Genomic DNA, 26,183 nt, shown 5'->3' with positions numbered 1-26,183 from the left:
CTCCCACAAACATTTTGCTATATTTAATAGCACTTGAAAAGAAGAATGTGAAAGGCATGTTCTTAATTCTTCTTACCCATCAATCTTACAAAAAATGTCAGGGTCCACTAATGACACCCAGTGGTGGGAGGAGGGCAAGAGGCCATTGAAAACAAATGCTTTCACATTTCTTTTTTCCTACCCTGGCAAAAATGAATTTGAGACCAGCACCAGTAAGATAAAACCATAAACATTCTTTTTTTTTTTTATTAAGAAAGCATGCAAAAAACAACAACAACTTGTGAGACCATACACCCCCTTCCCAGCCTGCACCGATGCAAAGCATTATGGGTGGTGTGAAGGACTCACTGAACCAGAAACATGGGGGTTGAAGAGAGAAAGGCAGGGATGGGTGGATCTGCACCAAATAATTACTCCTTCTGTCCTTCTCCTCCACTCTCTCCCTTGTTTCCTCGTGGGTAGGCAGTGAGCTCGTGTGGTTTTGCACACATCACCCAATACAACAACAACTCTACCTTCAAGTCCAGCAATGCCAGACCAACAAGAAAAAGTAGTATTCTTTCCATTGCATGGAGGGGTAGGGAAATGGAGGCCCAAAGAAGGTCAGGTTTGTCCTGTGCCTTTTAGCAAGGCTGGGTTTAGTGGAGGGAAGCTAAAATCCCAGGAGGCCCGAAGGCCAACGTCCAGCCCTAGCCCCAAACTTCTTAATGAAACTAGTTTTCAGAAGACATAGATGAATTATGAACCAGGGACACGAACAGGTCTGATTTATCTACCCTTGCAAATCCTGTGTGGATCTGAGTAGACAGGGGGTTGAGAAAGAGGACTGATGGTCTGTGAAGGGGGGCTCTTTGGGAGAACAGAGGGGACGCTGTGCATGGGAGGCACCTTGATTGGAAGGAGGAAGGAAGACACGCCTCAGCTAGGGACACTGGGCAAAGGCATGCCGCCAGCCTCGAAGAGAAATTCTCCTTCCCCAATGGGGAATGTGACGTCAGCCTTGAACCCCGCTCGTGCCCTCCGACACAGTGGGGGATTCATGCCACTCACACTCCCGTTTCTTACCAAGAACTTCAAAGAAATAAAGTGCTGTTTGGTTAACTGCCCTTTCCTGCCCCCTTACTTTAGCCTCACTGGACTTCTTCAACAAACTCTCATATATAACCCCTGACAAAGAAAAGAAAGGGCGGATGAGGGGAAAAACCAGGAGAGCGGAAAGCATGGGTAAATAAAGAATATGAATGAAAAGCAGAAATCAGAGAGTGGCCTTGTCTGTTCCGTACATTTTGTCCTGTAGCTTTGAGAAAGTGAACATTCAGTAAAATAAAAGCAGAAGTAAAACTGTTCCTCCCTCTTACAACTAAAATTCAACAATGGATATCAAATATACACTTAGTACTTTGCAGCAGTAAATCATGGCCACTCCTGGTTAAAGGAGGTGAGTTATCCCTAAAACCTTTTTCTGGGAGGGAAGGGGGGGGTCTCCCTTGGCCCTCATGGAACTCTTCCCTTTAGATTATTTATCCTCCCCTACCAATTTCCTTCACCCCCTAAAAAGCCTAATCTCAAAAGCTTCAGCCCCAGTGATCTGGATTCCAAGAGAAGCACTTGCCCACATAGTCAAATAACTGAAATTTTCCCTACCCATGTCCATGGCAGCTCCCCTCGCCTGCCACCAATACTCCAGGTTTGGTTCTGCTGTGATCGGTGGGGAAGAGATGCCTGTCTTGTCCTAGGACATGACAAAACTAAAAGTAATAAAGGGTTACTTTCCTTTCTGGAGAATCCCAGAAAACGGGGGAAGAAAATCAGATGGGTGGGAGGGTTGAGCTAACCACTACAGGAAAACGGAATAAAATCTGCTGAATGAGACAAAGGGATGGAAGGATTATGTGGAAATGCAAAGAAAAGCCACAGTTAATGTCCAAAGAAAATGATGTTTAAAAAGCCAAAATGGTTAAATTGAAACCATCTCTAAAAAGCTGAACCTATGCTGAAGAGTTGTGCTCATTCCTACCAGAGAAGCAGGATTCTGGCTAAGATCAACTCCATCTTCTACAGAGAATGGGCCATGAATGAGCCAAGGGCAGTATCCCTGACACAGTAGCATCTACCCAATTCCCGACTCTTATTCTCCATCTCTTCTCTGTCATATTCTACTCAACCCAACCCAGACCTCTCATTCCACCAGGATTTTATTGTCACCCTCCTGTACCACCACCGTCACTCTTCCCCTCAATGGAGAATGAGGTCAGCAGAAGTAGGACTGGAGACACAAAGGGACAAGGAAGAGCTCAGAGGGCAAAATTAGCACCATTGAGTAAAACCTGCAAATTCATGGCTGCCAAGCAGTGTTCCAGATCCCTTCTACTTGATAATGTGGCCCTTCCAGTCCTGCACTGAACTGATGTTCACAAAAAACGATTTGGGGCCAAAAGGTAGGATTAGCGTTGACTTTCTCAAAGGGAAAGGTAAATCAAAATTTGAGGCCTTTCTCCATGGTGATCATGGCCTCACCTTCCAGCCAGATGATTTTAAACTAGCAAGAGGTGGACAGGGTCCATGGTGTAGGGACAGGAGACTGGAGACAGCATATAACCAATAATAATAATAATAATAATATAATAAGAATAATAATAAAAGAATTAGGAAAAAACAAGAAGGAAGAGGAAGAATGAGGCAAGAAAGAGGGGTTATCTTCGGCAGCATCTTGCAGTGGCTTCTCTGGCAGAGAAAGCAAAAAAAAAAAAGAGGATACATATCTATATACAGGCAAGGGTGGAAGGGAGGGGCCGGGGCTGCTGTCTCCCCACTGCCAGACTTCACCACCCAGCCCTGGGCTAATGGCCACATTCAGTGACACACTAAGTAATCAAGTCCCAGTCGAAGTCATCGGGGATCTCCTCATTGGCCCCAGGAGGTGGAACCGGTGGCCGAGGGACCATGTGGTGTGCTGTGGGAAGAGAGAAAGAGATTAAGAGGAGAGTGGGTGGGAAGCCGTTCTACCCATCCAGACAGGCAGTGGTCAGCCCCAAACACCACCATGGGGAAGGTCTGGTGGAACTATTGTCCTCATCAGCCCCGCGTTACTTTTGTTGCCGCCACCACTTCAGCAAGGCCTCAGGGAATCAACTAAATCGAGTAAATGAGGCCAGGTGGCAATATAACAGTATGCAGCCATTAAAAATTATGCTTATGAAGACTATGCAACAATGATTAAAAAAAACATACAGGATGTACCATTAGATGAAATAGCTGCGTAGAAATGTGTACCTGCATTACCCAGATTAGGTACACAGGGATAAGGGGAGGGTACAGCTCAGCGGCAGTGTGAGCTTAGCACACACGAGGTCTTGGGTTCAATCCCCAGTACTTCCACTAATAAACAAACAAACAAATAAACCTAATTACACTCCCCCCCAAAAAAAGTTAGGCACACAGGGACAGAGAGTCAGATATCATCCCCAAAACTGAAAACACTGTGGTAAGGCAGCTGATAATAGTGAGTTTCCTAAAATGCACTAAAAGGTGAAGGATCTGGGCATCCTGAACTATTTATGACCACTGAGGGTCCCCCGCTACAGCCCCACCATCAGAGATAGTTCAGCCCCAGGACCCTGGTACCCTAGGGCAGGGGACAGGAAAGCAGACCTGGCACAAAGCAGGCAGGTTTATATAACGTGTTCATTTTATTTGCCTGAGTGTGTCTCCCAGCTGGACTCCAGAGCTAGACTAAAACGTTCTATGTGTCTCTCTCCTGTTTGTAGTCATACTTTCACTTCCTCTCAATACTGCAGACATCAGCTAATTTTAAAGTAAGTCTTCTTCAGTCTCCCGTGACATACATCCTCTGGCCCTGGGAAACACGAAGTCTCACCCCCTCCCAGAAGGCGCAGACAAAAGGGCCAGAACCACAGGCTCAGAGCCCCAGGAAAGCGAGGCAACTCGCCAGGGTGGAGAGGGCTGAGCTGGTGGTGAAACAAGCTTCCTGGCTCTTACCTGGGCGATTGTATCCTGCTGAGTCCTGGGTGGGGAGTGGGTACATTGGCGATGGGCCAGGGTAGAGGTGGGGTGCTTGAGGGTGCACATAAGAGTTCACTGCCAAAGCAAGACAAGAGTTACTTGAGTGGGATCACTGTACTCAAAGAAGCAGGGTCCGACAGAGAAGGAGAAGGTCTTCTTCCTCCCCTTAGGCTCTTCACCCTTCCCTGCTCTGTTCCCTGGCTCCTGCCGGCATCAAGACTGTGCAGAAGCCATCAGTCCTCACCTCTGAGGGTAAAAAAGGACCAGATACTAGAATTGTGAAATATCACAGCTATCAGAGGATGACAAACATAGACACAGGATGGCTGAGTCTCTCATTTCACTGGTCTGAAGCTCATATAATTGTAGAGAATCGTGACTCCCCAGATACGGTCCAGGTCGGGGTGACCAGGACACATATTTGGAATGCGGACTCTCTCTTCTTTTTTCTTAAGTAAACCTGACCTCCCAGATCAAGATCTAAAAGGAATCATATGCCCTATTTCTTTGCCATTTGGATCCTTGCCATAGAATGTTTTTTGGTTCTCTTCTGACCTTCTCTTCCCCCTACCCCGCTTTGATTGTCAAGTCTCCGCCTCCTTGGCAACCTGCTCTGTGGGGTACCTTGGTTCATGGCTGGCTCCTGTTTGCCACTGGTGAGGGCACAGGAGTCAGCAATGCGGGCAGGGGCAGGTGGCCGGTGGGAACCCCCCTGGGGGGGCATGTGACCAGTCTGGGTGAGGAAGTGGTTGAGGGAGTCGCACAGATTGGCGATGTGATGCTGGTCGAGGCTCCAGTTCTTCTGCTCTGCCTGTCGCAGACTCTCCATCAGCTCTACAAACAGAGAAGCATGAAATGCTAACTTTGTCGAGGCCCCAGAGCCCTGCCAGCTTGATGCCCAACTCACTGCTGCAGCCACTCCGTCAGGCACCACCGCCGATCACACGCGCCACCGACGCTGACATCTGTTAGCACGCTGCTCTCAATGGCCCCCCTCACCCCCCCATTTCTCCCTCACTCAGTTCTTAGTATAATTTGCTTCTTACTGATGAATTAAAAGTTTCAAAGTGACTGAGTGAATTAGCCATGGTCACATTTTCAGTAAATGGCGACAAAACTACAAAACAGTTGTCAAGGGCTTCTGAATTCCTGAGAGCCTTCCTTCTCCCAGAGCTAAAACTGAGTAGAAGAAACCACTGGCACATTTTAAGGCCAAGTTAATCAGAATTCATTTGAAAGTAGTACCAAGGTCACGTGAAATCCTCCATCCTCAAACTTCCCTGAATCCCCCCCCCCCCACTTCTGGTTCTGGTTTCCACTGGGTTTTTCCACTCACACTGGGTGCCTCTTCCCTCCAGGCCCCATCCTCTGATTACTAACCTGAGAACTGTGACTGCTCAATGCTGGACCAGTTGAGCCGGTTCACCATCTTGAAGCTTTCCTTTAAGGAGTCGATGTTGGAGCACCAGTCAGGAGGGAAGGCTGGAAAGAGGAGGGGAACAGGGGAATAAGCCAGTGAGGCGGTGGCGCACGGACAGCAGGCTGACTGAGGCAAGGTTCTCCCATCCTCGCGTGTTCTCAGTTGCATCACCAAGACCATTTCACCCTCCCTCCCCGGAGGTTCAGGACCTGGTAAAGCTACCAACGCTTTAGGCACAGACAGCCCAGCTCACAGGCAGGAGAACACGTAAAACAACCCCAGTTTGTCCGAGAATCTGATGCAGAGCTCTCAGTAGCATCTTCCGTCGCTCAGATGAGCTCTCATGGGAGAGTGAGGCTGAAAGATCCGCTGTTAACCTCCTACCCAACTGCACCTTCGTGCCAGAGTCAGAACAAGGGGGTCCCCCACGGCCCTCTAGGGTCTGCGTGCCCGCTCCTTACTCACCGAAGCCAGAACTGTTGATGGGGGCCTGACTTTGTGCCTGTGGCTGTGGCGGCGGCGGCGGCTGGGCGGGGTGCGGGTGGGGGTGGTGCTGGTGAGGGTGGTAGCCTCCGTGCTGCAGGGGGGGCGGGTGCATGGCCATCACAGGGGGCGGCCCGTAGCCCTCGGCCCCCGCTTGCTTTCCCCCTGGCGGGGTACAACCATCGGGGCTGGGGGTGTGCAGAGGAGGAGCACCCCCTACAGGGGAGGGGCCCTGGGCGGGCGCCTGCTGGGGCGACGGCTGCTGGGGCGACGGCTGCGGGGGCGGCGGCTGCTGCTGCTGGTACATGTAGTAGTTGTTCGAGGGCGGCATGTCCCCCAGGAGAGAGGAGAAGCCTGCCGGGTGGGAGGAAGCAGGCAGGTGAGCTGGACCACACATTTTCCCCTAAACAGGATTTCCACCGGGGTAGACGGGAGGCCTCAGAGAGAAAAGGCCGACTACAAAGGCAGAGGGTCAGGATGCTCGGGGACACAGCGCCCCCTGGCTCCCTTGGTCCCCCGGCCGGTATACCAGACAGGAGGGCCTTGACAGCCTGACAACTGCTGAAATTTTAGCCAAGAGGGCAGCGTGCACCTTTTGACGCTATGTTTCAGGGATTCAGATGTAGGCCTGGAATCACAGTTTCAAAAGAAATCAGGTATCTGATTTCAAAAGTAAATTATAAATAAAACAAAGCCATGGGGTTTCTGTTCTCTTCTTTTCCTTATTATCCTACGCTCTTCAGGACCTAGAGATGATCATACTAAGTGAAGTCAGACAGAGAAAGACAAGTATCATATGATATCACTCATATATGGAATCTAAAAACTAATACAAATGAATCTATTTGCAAAACAGAAATAGACTCACAGACATAGAAAACAAACTTATAAACTTATGGTTACCAAAGGGGAGAGGGAAGAAGAGAGGGATAAATTAGGAGTATGGGATTAGCAGATACACACTACTACAGATAAACTAGAAGAGCAACAAGGATTCACTGTTGAGCACAGGGAGCTATATTCAATATCTTGTAATGACCTATAATGGGAAATATCTGAAAAAAATGTATATATATACACATACACACACACATACACATACATACATAGAACTGAATCACTTTGCTGTACACCTGAAATGGACACAATATTGCAAATAAGCTATACTTCAGTTAAAAATAATAATAAAAGGAAATAAATAAAAGAAGAAATTCATGACAATTAATGTAAATTTCCCCAAAAGTGACTGCTAACTACTTTTGATCATTCCATTCATCTCCTGCTGCCTGTCCAAGGCCACAGTACAGAACAGGAAGGTCAGATGATTCCCCTGAAATCCGGACTTCACCCCTACCTCTAAATTCTTTTAAAAAATGAAAAAAAAAAAAAAAAAAAACTAAACAGGAATTGCAGAGGGCCAAACCAGACGATCCCCCAAGGAGCCTCCCACTAACGACTTCAAGGCATTCTCACATGTTAATCTGGGAAATGTGAGTATGGACAAGATATAAACTGATATTAAGGAAGAATTTTTTTTTCCATATTTAAATTGTTAGAAGTATTAGTTCTAATGTTTTTATTGAAGTAGAGTTGATTTACAATGTTACAGTAGTTTCAGGTCTTCAGCAAAGTGATTTATATATATCTGTTCTTTTTCATATTCTTTTCCATTATAGGTTATTACAAGGTATTGAATATAGTTCAATATACTCAATATATTAAACAGTGCCATACAGTAGGTCCTTGTTGCTTACTTTATATATAGTAGTTTGTATTTGCTAGTCCAAAGCTCCTCATTTATCCCACCCCTTCCTTTCCCCTTTGGTAACCGTAAGTTTGTTTTCTATGTCTGTGAGTCTGTTCCTGTTTTGTAAATAAGTTCATTTGTATCATATTTTAGGTTCCACATATAAGTGATATTATATGACATCTGTCTTTCTCTGACTTATTTCACTTAGTATGATCCTCTCTAGGTCCATCCACGTTGCTGCAAATGGCATTATTTTATTCTTTTTATGGCTGAGTAGTATTCCATTGTATGTATATACACCACATCTTCTTTATCCATTCCTCTGTCGATGGACATTTAGGTTGCTTCCAGGTCTTGGCTACTGTAAATAGTGCTGCTATGAACACTGGCATGCATGTATCTTTAAGGAAGCATTATTTATTATGTTAGGAGTGATAATGGCAATGGATAACTAAAAGAAAAATCTTTATCATTAAGGACGCATACTGCACTAGTATTTACAGGTAGAACGATGTACCTTGAACTACTCCAATTAAACGAAAAGTTGGGTGGTAAACAAAACAAGCTTAACAAAATATCGGTAACAGTTAAAACTCGGGCGATGGAAACATGATGGTTTACTGTACTACTTTCTCTATTTATGCATCTACTTGAAATTATTCCTAATAAAAATCAACATAAATATGCTAAAAATTAAATTCTCACAATGAAACACTGTGATCCTTAGGAAAAGAGAACTACTGCTGGCCCCTAGTGGCCATCCTTGGAATGACTTGCTGGCAACCATAAAATCACAACCCTTAGTTCTAGAAGGGGGATTCCGCCAACTCAGAAGCTAATGACGCAGCCTGCCTCCCGAAACAGCTGTCCTTCAGCTCTAAGTCAGAAGAGCTCACCAACCCCCCTCCCCACCCCCTCCCGCAGCCTCACCGTGCTGAGAGGAGGAAGAGGACTTCTCCAGCATGGATTTGTAGAGGTTGCGGAAGGACCAGCTTAGGTCCTGAAAATTGATCTCTGAGTAGGAGAATTTGAAGTCGTGGTTGGTGTTATACAGGGGCGGGGGGGCCTCAGCGCCCTCTCGGCCTGGAGCCCCAGCTGCCCCTGCTCCGCCATCCACAGGTGCTGGGCCCTGCAGAAAGAGGTGAGAGAGACCTGATCTCCATCCTAGTGCGGGACCAGCTCAACCCTTTAACACACACCAGGCTCTCCTGCCTGTCCTCGCCACCCTCACCAAGTTTTCAAAGAATGAGCATCATTTTCTCCTTCTTTTCTCATTCGTTCTGACCTTGATGTAGCCTCCTGTCCTTTTCCTGTGTTACCTCCCAGCTCACCTTTCCCATCTTGTAAACTTTTTGGCTCTCCTTCTCACTTTTTACCCCTGATCTTTCTTAAAGTTCTGTTGCTTCTCTCTCTCCCTCTCTCTCTCTCTCCCTCCCTCTCTCTCAGCTTTCCTCTTTTGCTTTCTCCTTCTTTCCCAATGTATCTGCCTACTATAGCATAGACACCCATCAGAAAATTTTGAATCGACTGATACATGAAATCTATTCAACCACCCAGTCAGCCACCCAGCCCTGCGCCCCCTGCCACCTCTACTTCCTACCTGGCTGTAGCTGGCTATCGACGTGGGGCTCTGCAGTGACATCTGAGGATTCCCCTCGGGAGGCAGCGAGGCTTCTCCACTCCCTGGAACGCCTCCCCTTGGGCTCTTGCTTGCCTCCTGTTCTGGTGAGTCCTGGGACAGCTGAAGGTTGTGAAAGAACAAAAATCTGTAAGCAGATGATAAACATCCTCCCAAGGCCCCTGGCTTCACCTCTGCCAGTATCTGTCCTTTACCCCAAATTTAGGAAATAACTGGAAATACAGGAGAAGATGCAGCTGGCTCAGAAATGTCATCTCCCCATGGAAGTGGGGACTTACATCATCATCTGGGGGGTGTCTTCTCTTTCGGGAGATGTCAGGGCAGGTGTCGATTGTCCAGTAAGAGCCCTAGAAGGAGAACCCATCCCCAGAAAATCATTACATATGGAAATTTCTCCCTTTGGAAAAGTGGATATTTGAGAGGATTTTTATACAAAATAAGTTACATTAAGAAAGATGACTAGAGAGTCACACAGAATCCTGAGGGTACTGGATATTTTTGAGGATTAAATTTGTCCTAACAGCTCACTGAGTATGTCCGAGGTACCCACTGTGGTCCAAACACAGGCCTCGATCGTTCTGGAGAACAGCACAACAGCAGCTGGTTCAAAGAGCTGGAAATGCCAGCCTTTCCCTTCCCTGTGACCTGAGGGAAGGCTCTCTTGGCTTGAGAATCCACATCTGTCAAGTGATAAGGACCCTCTCCCCTTTGAACATAAAATCATGGGTTTTTCATATAGAAAAATTCCTACAAAGGTCATTAAATCCACCTTTTACATCTAGAAAGACTGCCATGTGGGGGGGGGGGGGATAAAAAGGAGCATGAAGTCAACTTTTTCATAAATGTTTCTATTAAAAAACAGATTTCACAGTCTCCCTTAATCACTCATTCTAATGGGGGCCACAAACTTGATAACCAAGCTCTTCCTCCAAGAATAAAAAAAAAAAAAAGCTGCTTCAAGAATTAACATGCTTTCCTCTTCTGGGTAATTAAAACAGCCACAGGACTCTGGGCTGTCAACTACTTCTCGCTCCTTCCTGATCCTCCCTTCACCCTCACAAAAGAATCTCACCTTCCCAGGGTCATCCCGAGGTCTGGGCACCTTCCGGAAACACTTGTTGAGAGAAAGGTTGTGCCGGATTGAATTCTAGGGAAGCAGAGAAGCAGGTCAGATTTGAGCATCGTGCAGAGCAGAAGATTTTCCAATAGGACACAGAGGGACACAAAGGGACATAACATACACTAAAGTTCAACTATCAGTGTAAACTTCTTAACTTTACTGATGGAGGAAATTACCTATCGGATAGCGAAAGCAATGAGATAAGAAAAAGGCAGCAATTAAGCCGAGGAGAGGTAATGGCTACAAATTTGACTGCCAGGTGCTTCTGGAAAGCAGTGTATACAGTTTTTCAGTTGTTCCACCCAACTGACAACAGGTATATAAATGCCTCAAAATCACATCTACCCCAACCTAAGGGTCCATCAACAGATGAATGGATAAAGAAGACGTGGTGTATATACGTATAATGGAATACTACTCAGCCTTAAAAAATGAAATTTTGCCATTTGCAGCAACATGGACTTGGAGAGTATTATGCTAAGTGAAATAAGTCAGACAGAGAAAGGCAAATACTGTGTGATATCACTTATATGTGGAATCTAAAAAATACAACAAATTAGTGAGCATAACAAAAAAGAAGGAGACACAGATATAAAGAACAAACTAGTGGCTACCAATGGGAAAAAGCACGGAAGGGTAGGGGATTAAGAGGTACAAAGTATTATGTATAAAATAAGTTACCAGGATATATTGTACAATACACAGAATATAACCAATATTTTATAATAACTGTAAATGGTGTATAATCTTTAAAAATTGTGAATCACTATATTGTACACCTGGAACTTATCTAATATTGTACAGCAACTATACTTTAACTTAGAAAAACACATCTGCCCAGTTCTTTAATTCATCCTATCAGTAATAAAAGAACAATGTTTTAAAACCAATTATGTAAATGATAACAAAATATAAATTACGAGTGAAACAAGGCACAGTTCACCTTCTGTCTTCTCAACAGCTCATAGAATGGTCACATTTGGAGGAAAGAAATATCAGGGGATAGGTCTAGCTCAGTGGTAGAGCGCATGCTTAGCATGCATGAGGTCCTGAGTTCAATCCCTAGTACCTCCATTAAGAAGATAAATAAATAAATAAATAAACCTAATTACCTCCCCCCTGAAAAAGAAAGAAAATACTCCTGGAGGAAAGAACTATTGTTGCATGCCTGTGCTGGGTGAGGTTGGGGGTGGTGGCGGCTAGCAGGGACATATTTATAAAGGAAAAACGGAATGCCTTCAACACTCTCCAGCGCATCATCTGGTCTGCAAGTCAGCAGGTGATTTACAGAGTGACTATACTGCATTAAATCCCCATTCCTACTCCACAGCTGGCAAGTGAGTTGTGCTGTGAAGGACTGAGACCATCAGTCTTCCTTCTTTGCTTGGAAGAGGAGGCCCCTTCTTCCTTTATCTCCAGCCAAACAACTTAGCCTCTTCTCATTACTTGCTTGGTGGATGAGCTGTTGCTAAAGGACTTAATTATACTACATTTTTTTCTTGGTACAGTTTTTTAAAAGATGACTATGTGCCATGAAGTTTTGGAGATCTGACGAGATTCTGCCTCTAGGTGGGCTGGAGCAGTGCCATGCCTTGCACAGTGATGTGAACAGAGGGTGGCAATAGATAATCTGTGAAATGAATGAATCTCCTTTTTGAGGAACCAGAGAGGAGGGTATGACCGCATCCTGCCTCCCCCATAACTATACCGAGAGGCTCGGTATCACTGGAGTTTCCCCACGATACCTTCTGAAAGTTGTTCAACTCTGCAAAAAAATAAGGGATGGGAGATTTGCGATTTCAAGTTCACATATCACTGAGACAGCTCAGAGTGAAATGGACCATGTTATAGGAAGAAATAAAAGCAGAGGAAAAGGTTGTCAAGGCTAAGAATGATCTCAGGTTATGGAAGCCATCCCACCTTCCAACCAATGCCAGCATTCTTGTAATAGGGGAAGTTATCGCAGATCCAGCGGTAAATCTCACTGAGGGTCATCTTCTTGGCTGGGGAGGAGTTGATGGCATAGGTGATGAGGGTGGCATAGCTGTAGCGGGGTTTGCCGTCCTGGTGGACCGCTGCCTCGTCTTTGCTCAGGGTGGCATTAGGATCCGTGGGTGAGCCTGGCGGACATTTGCGGCTGCCGCCTGGAGGCCCAGCCTGGGAGGCACTCCCAAGCTTCTCAATGGTCGCTCGGAGGGTCAGCTGGGGGAGCCAGTCTATGGAGGTGAGGCTACTTTCTAGGTCAGAAGCCATGGTACTTCGAGGTTCTGCAGAGAAGAGGAAAAGGCAAGAGGAAAACAATAGATGAGTGCTACCTGCGGTTACGGGCAGCAAGAAATACACAAATCCTGGTGCTCTAAGGGAAGGAGGCTCCCCCCTACTCTAATTCATAGAAAACTCCTCTCATGGGACAGCCCTCAACCAGGTGTTCCCAGAACCCCCAAACGGACATGTCACCATCACCTACCAGGTGACACTTCTCCAGTACTTTTCCTACATCTTCATGTGGAACATGGCCAAGAGGCCACTCCCTTCACGCAGGATGAAAAGAGAGATCAAACCACTCACCAAATTGAGCTATTCCCTCAATTCTTTTTACTTAAAGCCCAGCAACAGAATATTTTAAAACCATGTAGAAATTAAAACAAACAAACAAAACACTTAGCAGGTAAAATCAGCCAAAGTCTATTCTCCAATTATGTGACGCTTGTTATATTGACACACAACATCCTCAGACAGCGCGAAAGAACATGTGAAGACAAACAGGTTGAGTAAACAAGAGTGTACAATAACGAAACACACGCCCGCACTTTCGAAGATGTTTCATATTAATCACATTCCTGTGCTGGTCCTTTTGATCCCACACACTTGGACCTGAGGCGTCTTAGCTATAGCCCAAGCGTAAGTGACAGTGTGACAACCAGCCAAGGGCAGATGCCAGACACATCAACAGATCACAATTAGATACGCGGCGTACGTTACCAGCAGAGCACAAAGTCACACGCCGAGGTAACAGATCCGAGCCCAGCCGCCCTCGCACCTTGAAAGCTCCCCCTTGCGAGCTCCCGCCCACAGACACCGACACCAGGAAGAAGTCATCGGCAAGGCCCTCCCAGCGGCTGGCCCGGCTGCTCCGCCAGGGAGACACCCAGCTGTGTGCGCACCGGTAACAATCAGATAGCAGGACTAAAAATAGCCACTCTGGGGCGAAGAGCTGGCTCGGCTTCTCCCGCCCTCCTCCTCCCTCCTTCCTTCCCAACCAGGCACGGCACCTCCATGCAAACTCCTGGCGCTGCCAGACCGCCCCCGCCTGCTGTTTGCGCGCCCGGCCGCCACCCACGCAGCCTGGGCGCTCTCGCCGGCGGAGAGGTGCAGCTCGAGTGACGTCTTGGTGGGGGAAGGTGAGGAACACTGGGTCTAGAAAGGCTGGCAGGAACCACTTGCTGGCCATTTGGCACCCCCCTAGCGACGGTGCCAGCAACCCCCTAAGCGCTTGCTGCCTAACAGGCTTGTGCCTGCACCGGGCCAGCAGATCCCAGCTCGTGTTTCTTCCTCCGACCCCTGCTGACAGTCCCATCAAGGCATTTCTTTTGAAGAGCCAGAGTTCAGAATCCTGGACTGAAAACATAATCCGTATGGAATCTCCAAATCCACACCCAGATTATAGGCACACGCATTACGTACAACTACACACAAACCCACCCACTTTGTAGGTAAAAGCTCAACCCCCCTCTCTCCGGCCTCCAACACACCTTGCAAGCTATCTGCTCACTCCTCCAGGTAGTGATTCCTCTCCCCCTGGGACTTTCTCCAGAGGGTCAGCATTCGCACTCATCTCCCTCTGCCGCCAGGTCCCCACCCAGGCAGCCTCTGCATGCACACGCACTGTCCCCTGCCCTGAGCTGCTCACCAGCAACACGCCCACTCCACAAGGCTCAAGGAGACACCTTAGCGCTTCAGGAATCTGGGCAGCATGAGCCCCAATTGCAACCCTAAGAATTGCTTGACAGGAGAAAAAAAATCCAAAGTTTCTGTTTGTAAACAGCATCATGAAGGGGTTTCTCCTTTATCCTTAGCTCCTCTCCCTAGCTCCTTCCCAGCCCATCACCACCACCTTGTCCGAAAACCATGACAACTTGGAAACTAATAGGGACATTAAGTCATTCCAGGACGGCTCAGACCTCCCAGCACTTCACTAAGTCAAAGCTGCCAGTCTCTGGGGTAAAGCAGGGCACTTCCTTGCATCGATGGGTCCTGGAGGTGGGCTCCCAGCTGACATGTATCCCAGGAACATGACAATGTGCAGGTTCCCAGTGACCAAGGTTCTCCTGGGTCCACAAGGAAGTTTTGCCCTCTTCCCTATCATCCTGCTAAAGATCCCTGGGAAATCTCACCTTAGGGACAAAGAAGCCTTCAGGGGACATTTCGTTTGAAACTCTCCCCATCTTAGACAGGGAGGGACAGGAGAGTAAATTCGAAGGAGTTTACAGAACCCATCTGGCAAGTGCCAATCACTGAGAATTCCAGAAAGGGAAGCACCCTCAGCCTTTTGCTACTTGCTCTGTGCCCTTCCCTATCCTTCGCCCAGCACCAGGTTAGGACACGGAGGTTAAATTTAACCTTTCTCCACCAGCACCCTCCCCACCAGCCCTCCAGATACCGCCCCAGCACTCAAAATACCTCCAGATCTTACCAGCTACAAGACCTGCAAAACGCTTGCAGCAAAAGACCCTTCTGATCTCTGAGCACCATTCTCCCTAAACCCATCCCTGCTTCCTCACTACCCCCCACCCCATCACTTCCCCATTCTTGAGGGGCAGCCCAGTGCATGATACCTCAGAGAATGAGGTCCCCCGGTTCTGTTCCGAACCTTGACACTGACTCACTGGATGTCCCTGACCATCCCTGGCTCCCTGAAGTCCTGACGCCTCAGTTTCCCGCTTCGATAACAGGGATGAAGGCATCCACACTGTCAAAGCTTCATTCCTGGAGGGAAGTGAATGAAGCTTCATGAGCTTCAGGCAGCCACACATTCCACAATCCCCAAAATAATGACACCAGGCTTAAATGCAGGGCTATTATTAGAAAGGCACACAAAAGGTACTTCCATGTCTCAGTCCAAACAACCTAGTTACCCAGACCTCTCTCCCCAGGTGGGCCTCGTGCCACTGGGCTGGGGCAGAACCTGAGTCAGGCTACATTCTTCTCTGTGAGCTGGAAAACTCAAAGGAAATACTCATAGAGACTGGGAAAGGCAGCCAAAGGGCAGGCTCCATCCCATCCACTGGACCTCTGATGAAGACAGGAGAAAGGCAGAGAAAAACACAAAGACATCCTGGTGGAGGGGAAGACTGGTCCTGGATGAGACCCAGAGGAGCCAAAGTAACAGGCACAGTTTTCTTCCCATTTTCTCTAAAAAGCCAGTTATTGTTCTCCGCAGGGCACCAAGGTCAGGCATTAAGGAGTGATAACTTCTTGCTCTGTATAAAACTCACAGAGCAGCGGTTAAGTTTACCATGTTACCAATTACCAGCCAGGGTGCCTGGGCTTACTTCCTGGCTCCACTACCTGCTTGCTGTGCAACCTCAGGCAAGTCACTTAACCTCTCTGTGTGGTAGTTTCTTCACTATAAAATAGTACCTACATAATAACTGTACCTACATAGGGTTGTTGTGAGGATTACCTTGAGTTAAACATATTAAAGCACTTACTAAGTGTTATGTAAGTGGAGCAATTATTATTTTTAAATGAGAGAGACTATTAGAAATTAAAAATTAGAAAACTGACAGACCATACAGGTAAGACTAGAAGTAGCAAGCCTGCAGTGGTTTACATTGCAAAGCCTACACTGAGTTTGCAGTCATTTTCAGGACGTCAGAATCTCAAACTTTTCCATCGGGAAGAGTGGCACCCCAATTCTGACCAAGGCCAGAACTGAGTAAATGCTCAAGAATGAAGAAATGGGGGAATATCATCTCTTATTTGTCAGGGGGAACTAGGTCTAGTCATTAGACACGATCTGGAACACGGCACTCTCTAAACCATAGTTAATCCAGCCCTGTAGCCATCTGCTTCTAAGTGATTCCGCGGAGGCGAGGAGCAGTGGGGAAGCTCAGTCCCAGCAGAGCCAGTTACACCATGTGGCAGTGGCACACCTGGAGGTGTCGTGCGACACTTCACTCTGAGCCACTCAGCAAGTTGTGTTCCAGCATCTGGTAAAGTAATTTGTGAGAAACAGGCTGCTCTTACACAGAGCCGTCCCTTTTCAGAAAATGGGGGAGGGAGTTCTAGATTTAAGAGCCAATGCTTTTCAGACCAGAGATATCAGAATGAAGCTCTCTTATTAGTCCTAGAAGATGTGGTCCCAACCTGAGACTGGGCTGCCCTGCTGTAGGGGGTGGCTTTCGTGCAGCCATTTGCGAGGGGTCCGGCTGACCAAGGCAGGCCAAGCCTTTCCTCCCAGCTGGGCATCCTGGCCAGCACCCTCTCCGCATCCCTGCACCTGCTTTTAGAGGCCTACCAGCAACATACAGGTCTAAGTAATTGATGGCTTCATCTGAAAATCACACGTGTACCTGTCCCCACACACATACCCATTCAAAACACAGACTGAGAGCCACATCCACCTGAATCAAGAAACATATGCACATCACTGTACAGCACAGCCATACCAACCTGGCTTATAGCCCTGTGTCCTGTCCCACGACCAACAGGCAGCTTCCAGGACCAAGTGGATGTACTTAGGGACTTAGGCAGTCCACCCAATGCCCAGCAGAGAAAGGATGAAACATAAAAACCCAAACAAGATGAAGCCTCCCACTTGGACTCCCTGTGGGGTCTAAGACCCCTTACAGGAGACAAGGATTCTCCTAAGGCAGAAAGGTGGCACCCAGCTAGGCATCCCAGGTTGATTTGGGGCAGGGGGGGAGGTAAGTAGGTTTGTTTGTTTGTTTGTTTAAAGGAGGTACTGGGGATTGAACCCAGGACCTTGTGCATGGTAAGCATGCACTCTACTGCATTATACCCTCCCTCTGGATCCCAGGTTGAAAGGCAGAGCAGCGCTACTAAACCCACAGCCCAGGCTCAGCTAGAAGGATTTCCTGGCACCTTTTTCTTGCCTTTTCTGAAGATTCTGGGCTTCTATGATTCTTGCTATTATCTTATGAAAGAATACTTACATATAAGGTTCCAGAGCCCCAGAACTGAACAAGAAACAGGATGGGGGAGGACATCACTATTAGCGCTTTTCTGAAAGTAAACTCCTCAGGGGTCAAATCTCCCTGGCAGCCAACTTATTTCGATGGCAGACTGGAAGGAGGCTGAGCAGCCACTCTCCTCTCCTGTCCAGTATCTGCCTTTTCCTAAGGAACTGTCAGTGAAGGACAGGAGTGGTGTCAGGCACTGGGGCAGTGGTACCCGGCCAGCATTAGGGAAGAACTTTACCGCGGAGCTGGTGTTTCCCTGCACCCTTCCCCCTTGCTTCAGGGCAAGGGATCCCCATTTTTCCTGTGGATTTTATTGGTAAGACATGCTTCCAGCCAGAGTGGGGATGTCATGAGAGGAGGTCTCTTGGTGTCAGAGGTAGGGTGAGTGGAGACAGACTGCCTTTCTTATTAAGGAAGCAGTAATCACAGTGGGTTGGAGAGAACAGCTCTGGTGGACATTAGCGACCTAGGGTTACAGATAAGAAAATGTAATACCAATGGAAGCCCCAACAAGGCCAGGCCACGAAATGCCACCATGACTTTAGTGAGGGCGCACTCTCTGGGTGAAAAAGCCCAAGGATAGAGGGTGGCACGGGAGTCCAGCTGGGAAGAGTCCATCGTTACCACACTGCATGGATGGAGCACTGAAGAGGCAGGCGTTTTCTGATATCCCTCTGCCCTCAGCAGGAAAACACTCGTCCCTGGGGACCTCAAATGACTCCCATCCCTTTAGTCCCCAAACACTAAGAAACCCATTTCTCAAGACCCTCTGAAGCGAGATGAGGGTTTGAATCCAGCAGCTTCAGAACACATTTCCCAGAAGGTTCTCTGAGTTATCACTCCACCTTCCCAAGTAATGAAACCCAAGAAACCGTCTCAGCCCCCTACACCCACTAGTGCCTAAAGATGACAGAGAGAAGATGAAAGAGAACACTAACCTGTCTCCAAGTTTCCCCCCGCGGAGGGAGGGGACCACCTGGCACTGGAGTTTGGGGATTGGAGGGTCTCCCCTCTTCAAAGGCAGATGGAGAGCCTCATCTTCAGTGGCTCTTCCTGTGTTTGGCGGAGCCTCCCAAGCTGGGGAGGAGAACTGGGTTCCCAGAGGATGAGGAGCGGAGGGAGGAGGGGGAGGAGGAGGAGAAGGAGGTCCTACCTGGGGAAGGTGGCACACCCCCCACACTCGGCCAGTTTCCCTGGGGAGGAGGGGAGGAGCCTCTCCCAACCAGGAGTTGTCTCCTCCCCCTCGGGGGAGTCCCCCTCCCCCCCAAACTGAATCTGCCTGGAGTGGAGGGCTTCTTTCCTTCTGCTGGAGACCTGAGCGGAGGGGCTTTGCCCTGTTCCACTGTCTAGGTACAAGGAAGTTGGGGAATTCCTTCCCCTCTCCTGAAAGGCTGAGAGCTGATTCCTCTTCCTTCCAAGGAGTGTCCTCCGCTTCTGAATTTAAGGAGTCCTCTGCGCTGTGAGTACTGGGGAGGAGGCAGGGTGCCTACTCCATTGGCATAGCCCCCTTGCCCTTAGCCTCGAAAGTCCAGGACTGCTGAGAGTGTGTTTGGAGCAGTGGAGGCACGTCGGGGCGCCTCACTCGGCCGCCTTTGGGAAGGATCACCCCGTTCTACTTCTGGAGCTCTGTTCCCGGGCCGGTGTGGGGCTCTTCCTCGGCCCTAGGGAGGAGAGACTCGCCCCCGAGAGGGGTCCCTTCTTTCCCTCGCCCGAGCGCTAAGGGTCTCCACTCCGTCCCCGCTCCCGCCTCCGCTCCTGGGGCGCCCCCGAGGGTGGGGTTCTCGTACTCCCCGCTCCGCCGGAGCTGGCCTGGGCAGCAGGGGCCGGGAGGCCGCGGCTCCCGACTCCCGTCACTGGCGGCTCCTGCGGCGGCCGCGCCTCCTCTAGTCCCGTCCCGTCCGCTCCGCTCCCTCCGGCGCGCGGGGCTCCCCGCGCCACCACCGCTCGGGCTCCGGCCGGTCCGGGCTCCCGGGGAGCCAGGAGGCGGACGGACAGTGTCAGGGCTCGGCTGGGGCTCGGGCTCGGCTAGGCTCCGCTGCAGGCCCCGGCTCCTCCCCGGCCTCCGCGCCGCGCTCGGCGCCCCTCCCCCGCCCCCGCCCGCCGGGCCGCCGCCGCCACCGCCTCCCCGCGCGGGTTAAGGAGGAGCGGGCGGCGCCGAGCCGCGGGCCGCGCCGCCGGGGGTGCGCTCCGCCCCGGGAGCCGAGCTCCGCCCGGGGAGCCGCACCGCCGCTCCCGCGCTCCCGGGGGACACGCCGGCGCGCCGCCCTCGCTCCCCTCCGGCCGCCACCCCGCCGCGCGGCTCCGTGCCGCTCGGCATCCACCCAAGATGACAACCCCCTGCTGTCCATCGGGAGATTCCGTCGTTCGCGCCACGCGAACTGTCAATTGCAATTCAACACTCTCAGTCTGCCACACCGACCTTTTTTTCATTGTCTTCTATATACAGATGATCGTCTCCGGTTTTCTCAAGAATGTGCTGGGCTTCTCTTTCCCCTGAGATAGCTTCTGAAGGGTTATGGGGTTGGGGCGAAGTTAACATGTTACCCCGATACCATCCTGGAGTTCAGTAAATGCTTGTTGAATGTATAAAGCGAGAAATGAACGTGCAACGGAGAAAACTCTGCACTGAACATCAGAAAATCTTGCTTTATAAAGTTGTGCAAGGCCCTTGTTCTATGGACTCTTGGTCGGCGAAGAGCGGATCCTAATACTCGCCCTGCCTACCCAATAAGGCTGCTGCAAGAGTCAAATGAGCGCCTTTACGTGAAAATGCTCTTTAAACTGCACGGTTTGGCATCAGTTCCCCTGACAATCCTATAGCATCTCTCATCCTGGTCACAGAATGACCTGCTCTCATCCTCTGCCCCGTACAGAATAATCCCCACCCAGAGACAGAAGACGCCCCGAGGCAGACCATGTCCACTTCTCCTCCTGGAATCATGTTACTTCTCTGCAAATTCTTATATATTTCCTCCTCTGGCCTATTAGACGTTTCTCAAACTACCCTATTTACTGTCACATAAAATAATAAGAAAGAGAAAATATTAACCATGAAATATTTTAATTACTAAAAAAAAAACCCTGCATATTCAAGATTACAGCTTGTTCACTGTATTTCACATTTAGATAATAAAGTCTTTTTTTGCCTTCTGACTAAATATAAAACACTGTATTTTATTTAAATAAATAATTACATTATATTTACAATGTGCCACACGTTGAGCTATGCATGCGTTATCACATTTAATTCTTCTAGCAATCCCATAAGGCATTATTATTATACCTATTTTACAGATGAGAAAACTGACTCAGAGTTATTGACTATGTCTGAGTTCAAATGATTAGTAAGTAGCAAAGTCAGGACTTAAACTAACAAGTCCAAAATCCAAATGACTCAACTTCTATTCCGTTTTCCTGAGCTGTCAGAATTCAAAGTCATTCCTCTAATTGTAATTAAAGGAAATGAATTCCAATTGAGTCTTTTCTTTCTTACCACCCTTCCAATATCCAGGATTAAAGCTGTTACTTTCTCCTCCTCTTTGAAGTATTAATTCATTCTCCCACACATAGTTTAGCATCACATGTTTCTTGCTATGTGTTAGGTGTTTTGTTATGTTTCTTTTTTCAACCTTTTTTTTTTGACATTTTTTATATATATGGAATTTAAGGAGCTGGGAAAATTAAAAACTAAAAAAAAAATTAAAAAACTAAAAATAGGAAAATTAGGGAAGGATTAGATTCTCTTTTCCTAGAAACTGATAAAAATTAAAAGTTCAAGAAATTATTTGACATATACACGATATTTGCTGCAGCATTACTTATAACTGTAGAAAATTGGAAACAACTTAAATATCCATAATAAAGTTAAATACACGATGGTGCAGCTGTGTAATAGAATACTATTTAACTCTGAGAAGTAGAATTAGTGAGGGAGGAGTTATTTTTCTTTTTATGTCTCCTTTACTATTTAGATATTTTGCAACAGACAGGTATTATTTTAAAGAATCCATTTTTTCATATACCTAAATATATTCCAGTGAGAAAATAGTGTTAAAAAATAGTTTGTATAATATGTTTAGATAGTTGCTTTTTAAAATATATAGGTATGTGTGTGCATATATTTGTGTGTGTGTGTATATATATATATATATATATATATATATATACACATAGATGGATATATACCAAAGATTATTATAATTTACCTCATTTTCTACATCCATATCAAACACTATGTATTAATGTTTTTATGGTCTTTCCTTATGTAATTTTTTTAATTAAAAAAAGAAATTGATAAACTAGTTTTGTTTTTACCCTATGACAGGGAGAAGCATTTGCATTAATTCTCCCCTTACTTTCTATTAAGGAGGGTGATATGGAGCAGAATAAACATATAGCCACTGAAACATGCAAGGAATCAAAATGCAAGGATCCACACTTCTCTAGAACATATTATATAATTCTTCTTGAGTGCTAGTCTACTTTGAGCAAAACACTTCGCAATATTGATGATCAATATGCCTCAATACACATTTTGGAAGCATTTATGTAAGACTTGGGTATTTTATGAAACATGGTATAGTGGATAAAATTCATGTATTCAAATCCCAGCTTTGATATGCAGTAACTGAGTACTTAAGTCATTTAAACTGCTCTGTTAGTTTTCTCATCAGTAAAATGGAGGTAATAATATTACCTATTTCAGAGTGCTGGGGTTTCATGCATAGAATGCACTTAGATAAGTGCATGAAGGAAGGGGAACCTAGACATTGAAAGAGTCTTAAAAGACACATCAATGAAATGCAGTGTATATGGATCAAGAGACCTATCCATCAAATATAAAATGTAGACATTTGGGAAAGCAACTGGAAAAAATATTAAAAAGCAATTGGTGAAATTTCAATCCTGGCTTTGGTGATATCAAAGAATTATTATATTTTAGTTGTGTTAACAGAATAGTGTTATTATTTTTAAGACACCTTTATCTTTTAAAGATGCATACTGAAGTATTGTGAAATGCCTGAAATTTGCTTCAAAATCAGTGATGGAGGAGAGATGCATAGATAATAAAAGATTAGGCAAGTGTGTTGCTTATTACAAACATGGACTTGTTTGTGTTTAATGTTATTCTCTCTACTTATATATGTCTTTGAAATTTTACAAAACAGTTTTTAAAAATCTGTGTAAAAAGTGCTGGAACATAGTAAGAACCATGTAAATGTTTACTATGATTATATGCCTTACATTTATAACATCGTCTAATGTTTTTTCACACCTTTCAGATTACAACGTGTTTTCATTTCACTAAGTCTTTTAGTAGTCACACTAAACCTGGAAGGTAGGTATTATTATCCCCATCTTACAAATGAGAAGACTTAACCATAGGGGAGGCTGCAAGGCGGCCCCAAAATACCACCTCCCCTCTTCCAGCTTCAAGGGACCCTCGGTAAAAGGAGGAGCAGCCACTAGGCACTACGGGTTCTTGCTTCCTTCAGAGGCTTCGTCAGATCTGGGCGGGGAGATAATAAACAATCATACAAGCCATTCACTTAGAAATATTGATCAGACAAAATCTGAGCTCATATTTGCACGTCAGAAAAAATTCTAGCCGCTGCTTTAAAAGGTAATCTCTGGAGAAAAAGAAGAGAACACAGCACAAGTGATTAAATCGTAAAGGAAAAGTTCTCTTCACGGTTTGTATTTTCTTTGAATAGCTTCATTATTTTATTAGCTTAACTTTATATCCTCTACCTAACCTGTGTATTGTTTCTAAAAATAAGACTAGGACTACGGTTAGGAGACCAGAGATGAGACACGGCGTGGGAAGCGACGTTGGGAGGCAGGAGGACGTCCCATCCCAGTGGTTCAGAGGCCCAGCCACCCAACAGCTTGGTGCCACCTTAAGAAGCTGTAGCCTCTCCCTCAGCGGAGCGGGCCGCCCCCCCTCGGCTCCTCCCACTCCCGTGTCAGCTCTGACCCGGGAACGTGGGGAAGGGAGGAGAGACGCACTGAATGGAAAGATTGGCGCCAGAGGCTGCAGGGTCTCTCCTTCCCCCTGCTCTGCGGCGCGGGGAGGAGCGTGTAAAGCACGGGCCTCTGGGGTTTAGTTCTTTTCCGGAGGATTCAGGAGAGGGATGTGTTCTACTGAAATGGGTGATGGGGGAGGCCTGTGAAGGGTGGGGCTCAGATTGGGGTGAGGTCCAAGGGGCGCAGAACTGGAGCGTTTGAGATACGCAGTATGCGGTGATCGCTGGCGTAAAATTGTAAGTTCACGAGGTCCGAACGCACCTCTCCAAACCATTTCCAAAAGAGGGGGCAAGTTTTTCATTCTCCGCCCAATTCCCCGTCTTCATTTTAATTGATTGGTTTTAAGGTAGGCCGGGCCCAAAGTTGCTTGTTGATTGGCTACCTAAGTAATCTATCAGGATGACGCGAGCGAGGGGCAGCTGTTTGGGAAGGAAGTGAAGATTATTTGGGTACCTCCTACCCCAACTACTGATTGGTTGAGATTTGCTGTGATGTAAAGCGAGGCCTAAAAATGTCCACTAAAGGAAAGGGCCTATTGGCCATTCGCTCAGGGATGCCGTCTAGGGTGGGACAGGGAAGAGCCGAAAGGAGTCGGCTCTGGCACTGAAGGACCAAATTGATCGAAACCCGGAAATGCGTTTAGACGGGAACTGAAGGAAAAAGGGAAATCCGCGGCACCTTCGCTCCCCTGGGACAAGGTCATTTCCTGCGTGGGGTCGATAGTTTCCTGTTTACTCAACCGAGCCAGCGTGTGCCGTGGCTTCCTGCAATATACGTGATAATTAAATTCTTCTGAACCTTGCGTCCCAGACTTCCCATTTACTTACACTGCCTAAAAGGATGGGGTTTAACCTTGCCTTTAGGGAAAGATAGGGAAACCGAAGCTCTCATACAGAAAGCTAAGGACTGACCCGGGATCACAGCAGCCAAGCAGTGGGTTCCTAAAGAAACCATTCACAAAGTAATTGTGAATGCGGTGGAGGTGAAGGAAACTCAAAGATTTTTCTGAACGAAGGGCATTAATCACATTACAGAAACCTGCTTGGATATAGACTGTATTTTATTCATCCCTGCGTAGCCAGTGCCTGGCAGTGTCTGATACATAGCTGGTTTTGAACCAAACCAGAATGAGAAGAAGTCAATGACGTATGCTGGACAAATTCTAAATATACCAGATCTTTGGAATGTTTTTAAAGGTATCTATGCCAATGTTATGATCCTGGGAAAATGTTTCACACTCACCACCTGGGTTTTTCCAGCCATAAGGTGAAACATAAATCTGCTCTCCAGACCTACCAGGGAAACTACCTGTCTGTGAAAATGCTACCACTTTCTCCTTAATACCCTGAGGCATTTAACATTTGAAAGTAAAATTTTCCTTCAATCTACCTTCCTAGAAAAGTTGAAAAGATAGATGCAATTAGTGAATAGATGTCCTCTACATCCAGTGAATGAAAAATAAGATGTGTAAGTATGGAGGGTCCTTTAAAAACTGATCCAGCAATCCCACTCCTGAGCATATATCTGGAAAAAAAAATGAAAACTCTAATTCAAAAAGATACATGCACCCCAATGTTCATAGCAGCACGATTTACAATAGCCAAGACATGGAAACAACCTAGATGTCCATCAACAGATGAATGCATAAAGAAGATGTGGTATATATGGGGAGAGAGTATGGCTCAGTGGTGGAGTGTGTGCTTAGCATGCACAAGGTCCTGGTTCAATCCCCAGTACCTCCATTAAAAAATTAAAAAATAAATAGCTATTTTGTGGTTGGCTTTATTCCTTTGATAACTATGTTAAGTTTAAAAAGCTGAAGCTCTAAACTGTTCTTAGAAACAATGAAAAGTACATATATGTAAATGTTTTAAATGTGCAATATATTGTATATATGTATTTATATGCAATATATTATATATGTGCAGTCAAATTGTAAATTCTACCTAATAAAACTAAAAATGAAAAAATAAAAATAAAACATTTTCAATAAATAAATAAATAAACCTAATTGCCTCATTCCCAAAAAATTTAAAAGAAGAACGATATGTTATGTATACAATGGAATATAACTCAACTATTAAAAAGAATGAAATAATGCCGTTTGCAGCAATATGGGGGGGTCTAGAGATTATCATACTACATAAGTGAAGTAAGTCAGAGAAAGACAAATACATCACTTACATGTGGAAAATGATACAAATGAACTTATTTACAAAATAAAAATAGAATTAACTGACATAGAAGACAAATCTATCGTTACCAGAGGGGAAGAAGGGGACATGAATTAGGAATTTGAGATTAACAGATACACACTGCTATGTATAAAATAAATAACAAGAACCTACTGTATCGCACAGGGAACTATATTCAATATCTTGTAGTAACCTATAATGAAAAAGTATATATACACACATACATAACTGAATCACTTTGCTGTACACCTGAAACATTGTAAATCAACAATACTTCAATTTTAAAAAACTATTAAAAAATAGTAAGGTGCCAGAGCACAG

The 26,183-nt window shown here is 46.5% G+C and overlaps 1 protein-coding gene and 1 long non-coding RNA gene across 4 annotated transcripts; one reads left to right on the top strand and one right to left on the bottom strand.

The window, feature by feature from the left end:
* Positions 1–232: 232 nt before the first annotated feature.
* FOXJ2 (forkhead box J2) lies at positions 233–19,793 on the bottom strand. 3 transcript variants are annotated; one of them, XM_032473477.1, is made up of 12 exons: positions 18,579–19,793; positions 15,271–15,421; positions 12,356–12,702; positions 10,388–10,462; positions 9,594–9,662; positions 9,277–9,417; positions 8,607–8,805; positions 5,909–6,280; positions 5,404–5,505; positions 4,648–4,857; positions 4,000–4,098; positions 233–2,953 (listed from the first exon to the last, which is right to left on the bottom strand). In XM_032473477.1, exons 3-12 carry the CDS (start codon positions 12,686–12,688, stop codon positions 2,865–2,867), a joined length of 1,689 nt encoding a protein of 562 aa, XP_032329368.1. In that variant the 5' UTR covers positions 12,689–12,702; positions 15,271–15,421; positions 18,579–19,793; the 3' UTR covers positions 233–2,864. The 3 variants fall into 3 exon arrangements, with proteins under 3 accessions (XP_032329368.1, XP_032329369.1, XP_032329367.1); XM_032473478.1 differs by having other exon boundaries at positions 15,322–15,421; XM_032473476.1 differs by lacking the exon at positions 15,271–15,421 and having other exon boundaries at positions 18,579–19,790.
* Positions 18,965–20,805, top strand: LOC116661372. Its single transcript, XR_004317259.1, has 2 exons — positions 18,965–19,099; positions 20,087–20,805. It is a non-coding gene; the product is annotated as an uncharacterized LOC116661372 (long non-coding RNA).
* Positions 20,806–26,183: the final 5,378 nt, after the last annotated feature.

The sequence above is a fragment of the Camelus ferus genome, chromosome 34 (assembly GCF_009834535.1).
Source record: "Camelus ferus isolate YT-003-E chromosome 34, BCGSAC_Cfer_1.0, whole genome shotgun sequence".
NCBI classification, from domain to species: domain Eukaryota; kingdom Metazoa; phylum Chordata; class Mammalia; order Artiodactyla; family Camelidae; genus Camelus; species Camelus ferus.
The sequence above is the reverse complement of the archived record's forward strand: the minus strand, read 5'-3'. Positions and strand labels throughout refer to the sequence as shown.

Coding starts and splice junctions, on each gene's coding strand:
- FOXJ2 (XM_032473477.1), bottom strand. CDS start 12,688: ATGGCTTCTGACCTAGAAAGTAGCCTCACCTCCATAGACTGGCTCCCC. Junction 9,663..10,387: donor CTCGGGATGACCCTGGGAAG/GTGAGATTCTTT, acceptor TTCTCCTTCTAG/GGCTCTTACTGGACAATCGA. Junction 4,099..4,647: donor GGAGCCAGCCATGAACCAAG/GTACCCCACAGA, acceptor TTGCTTTGGCAG/TGAACTCTTATGTGCACCCT.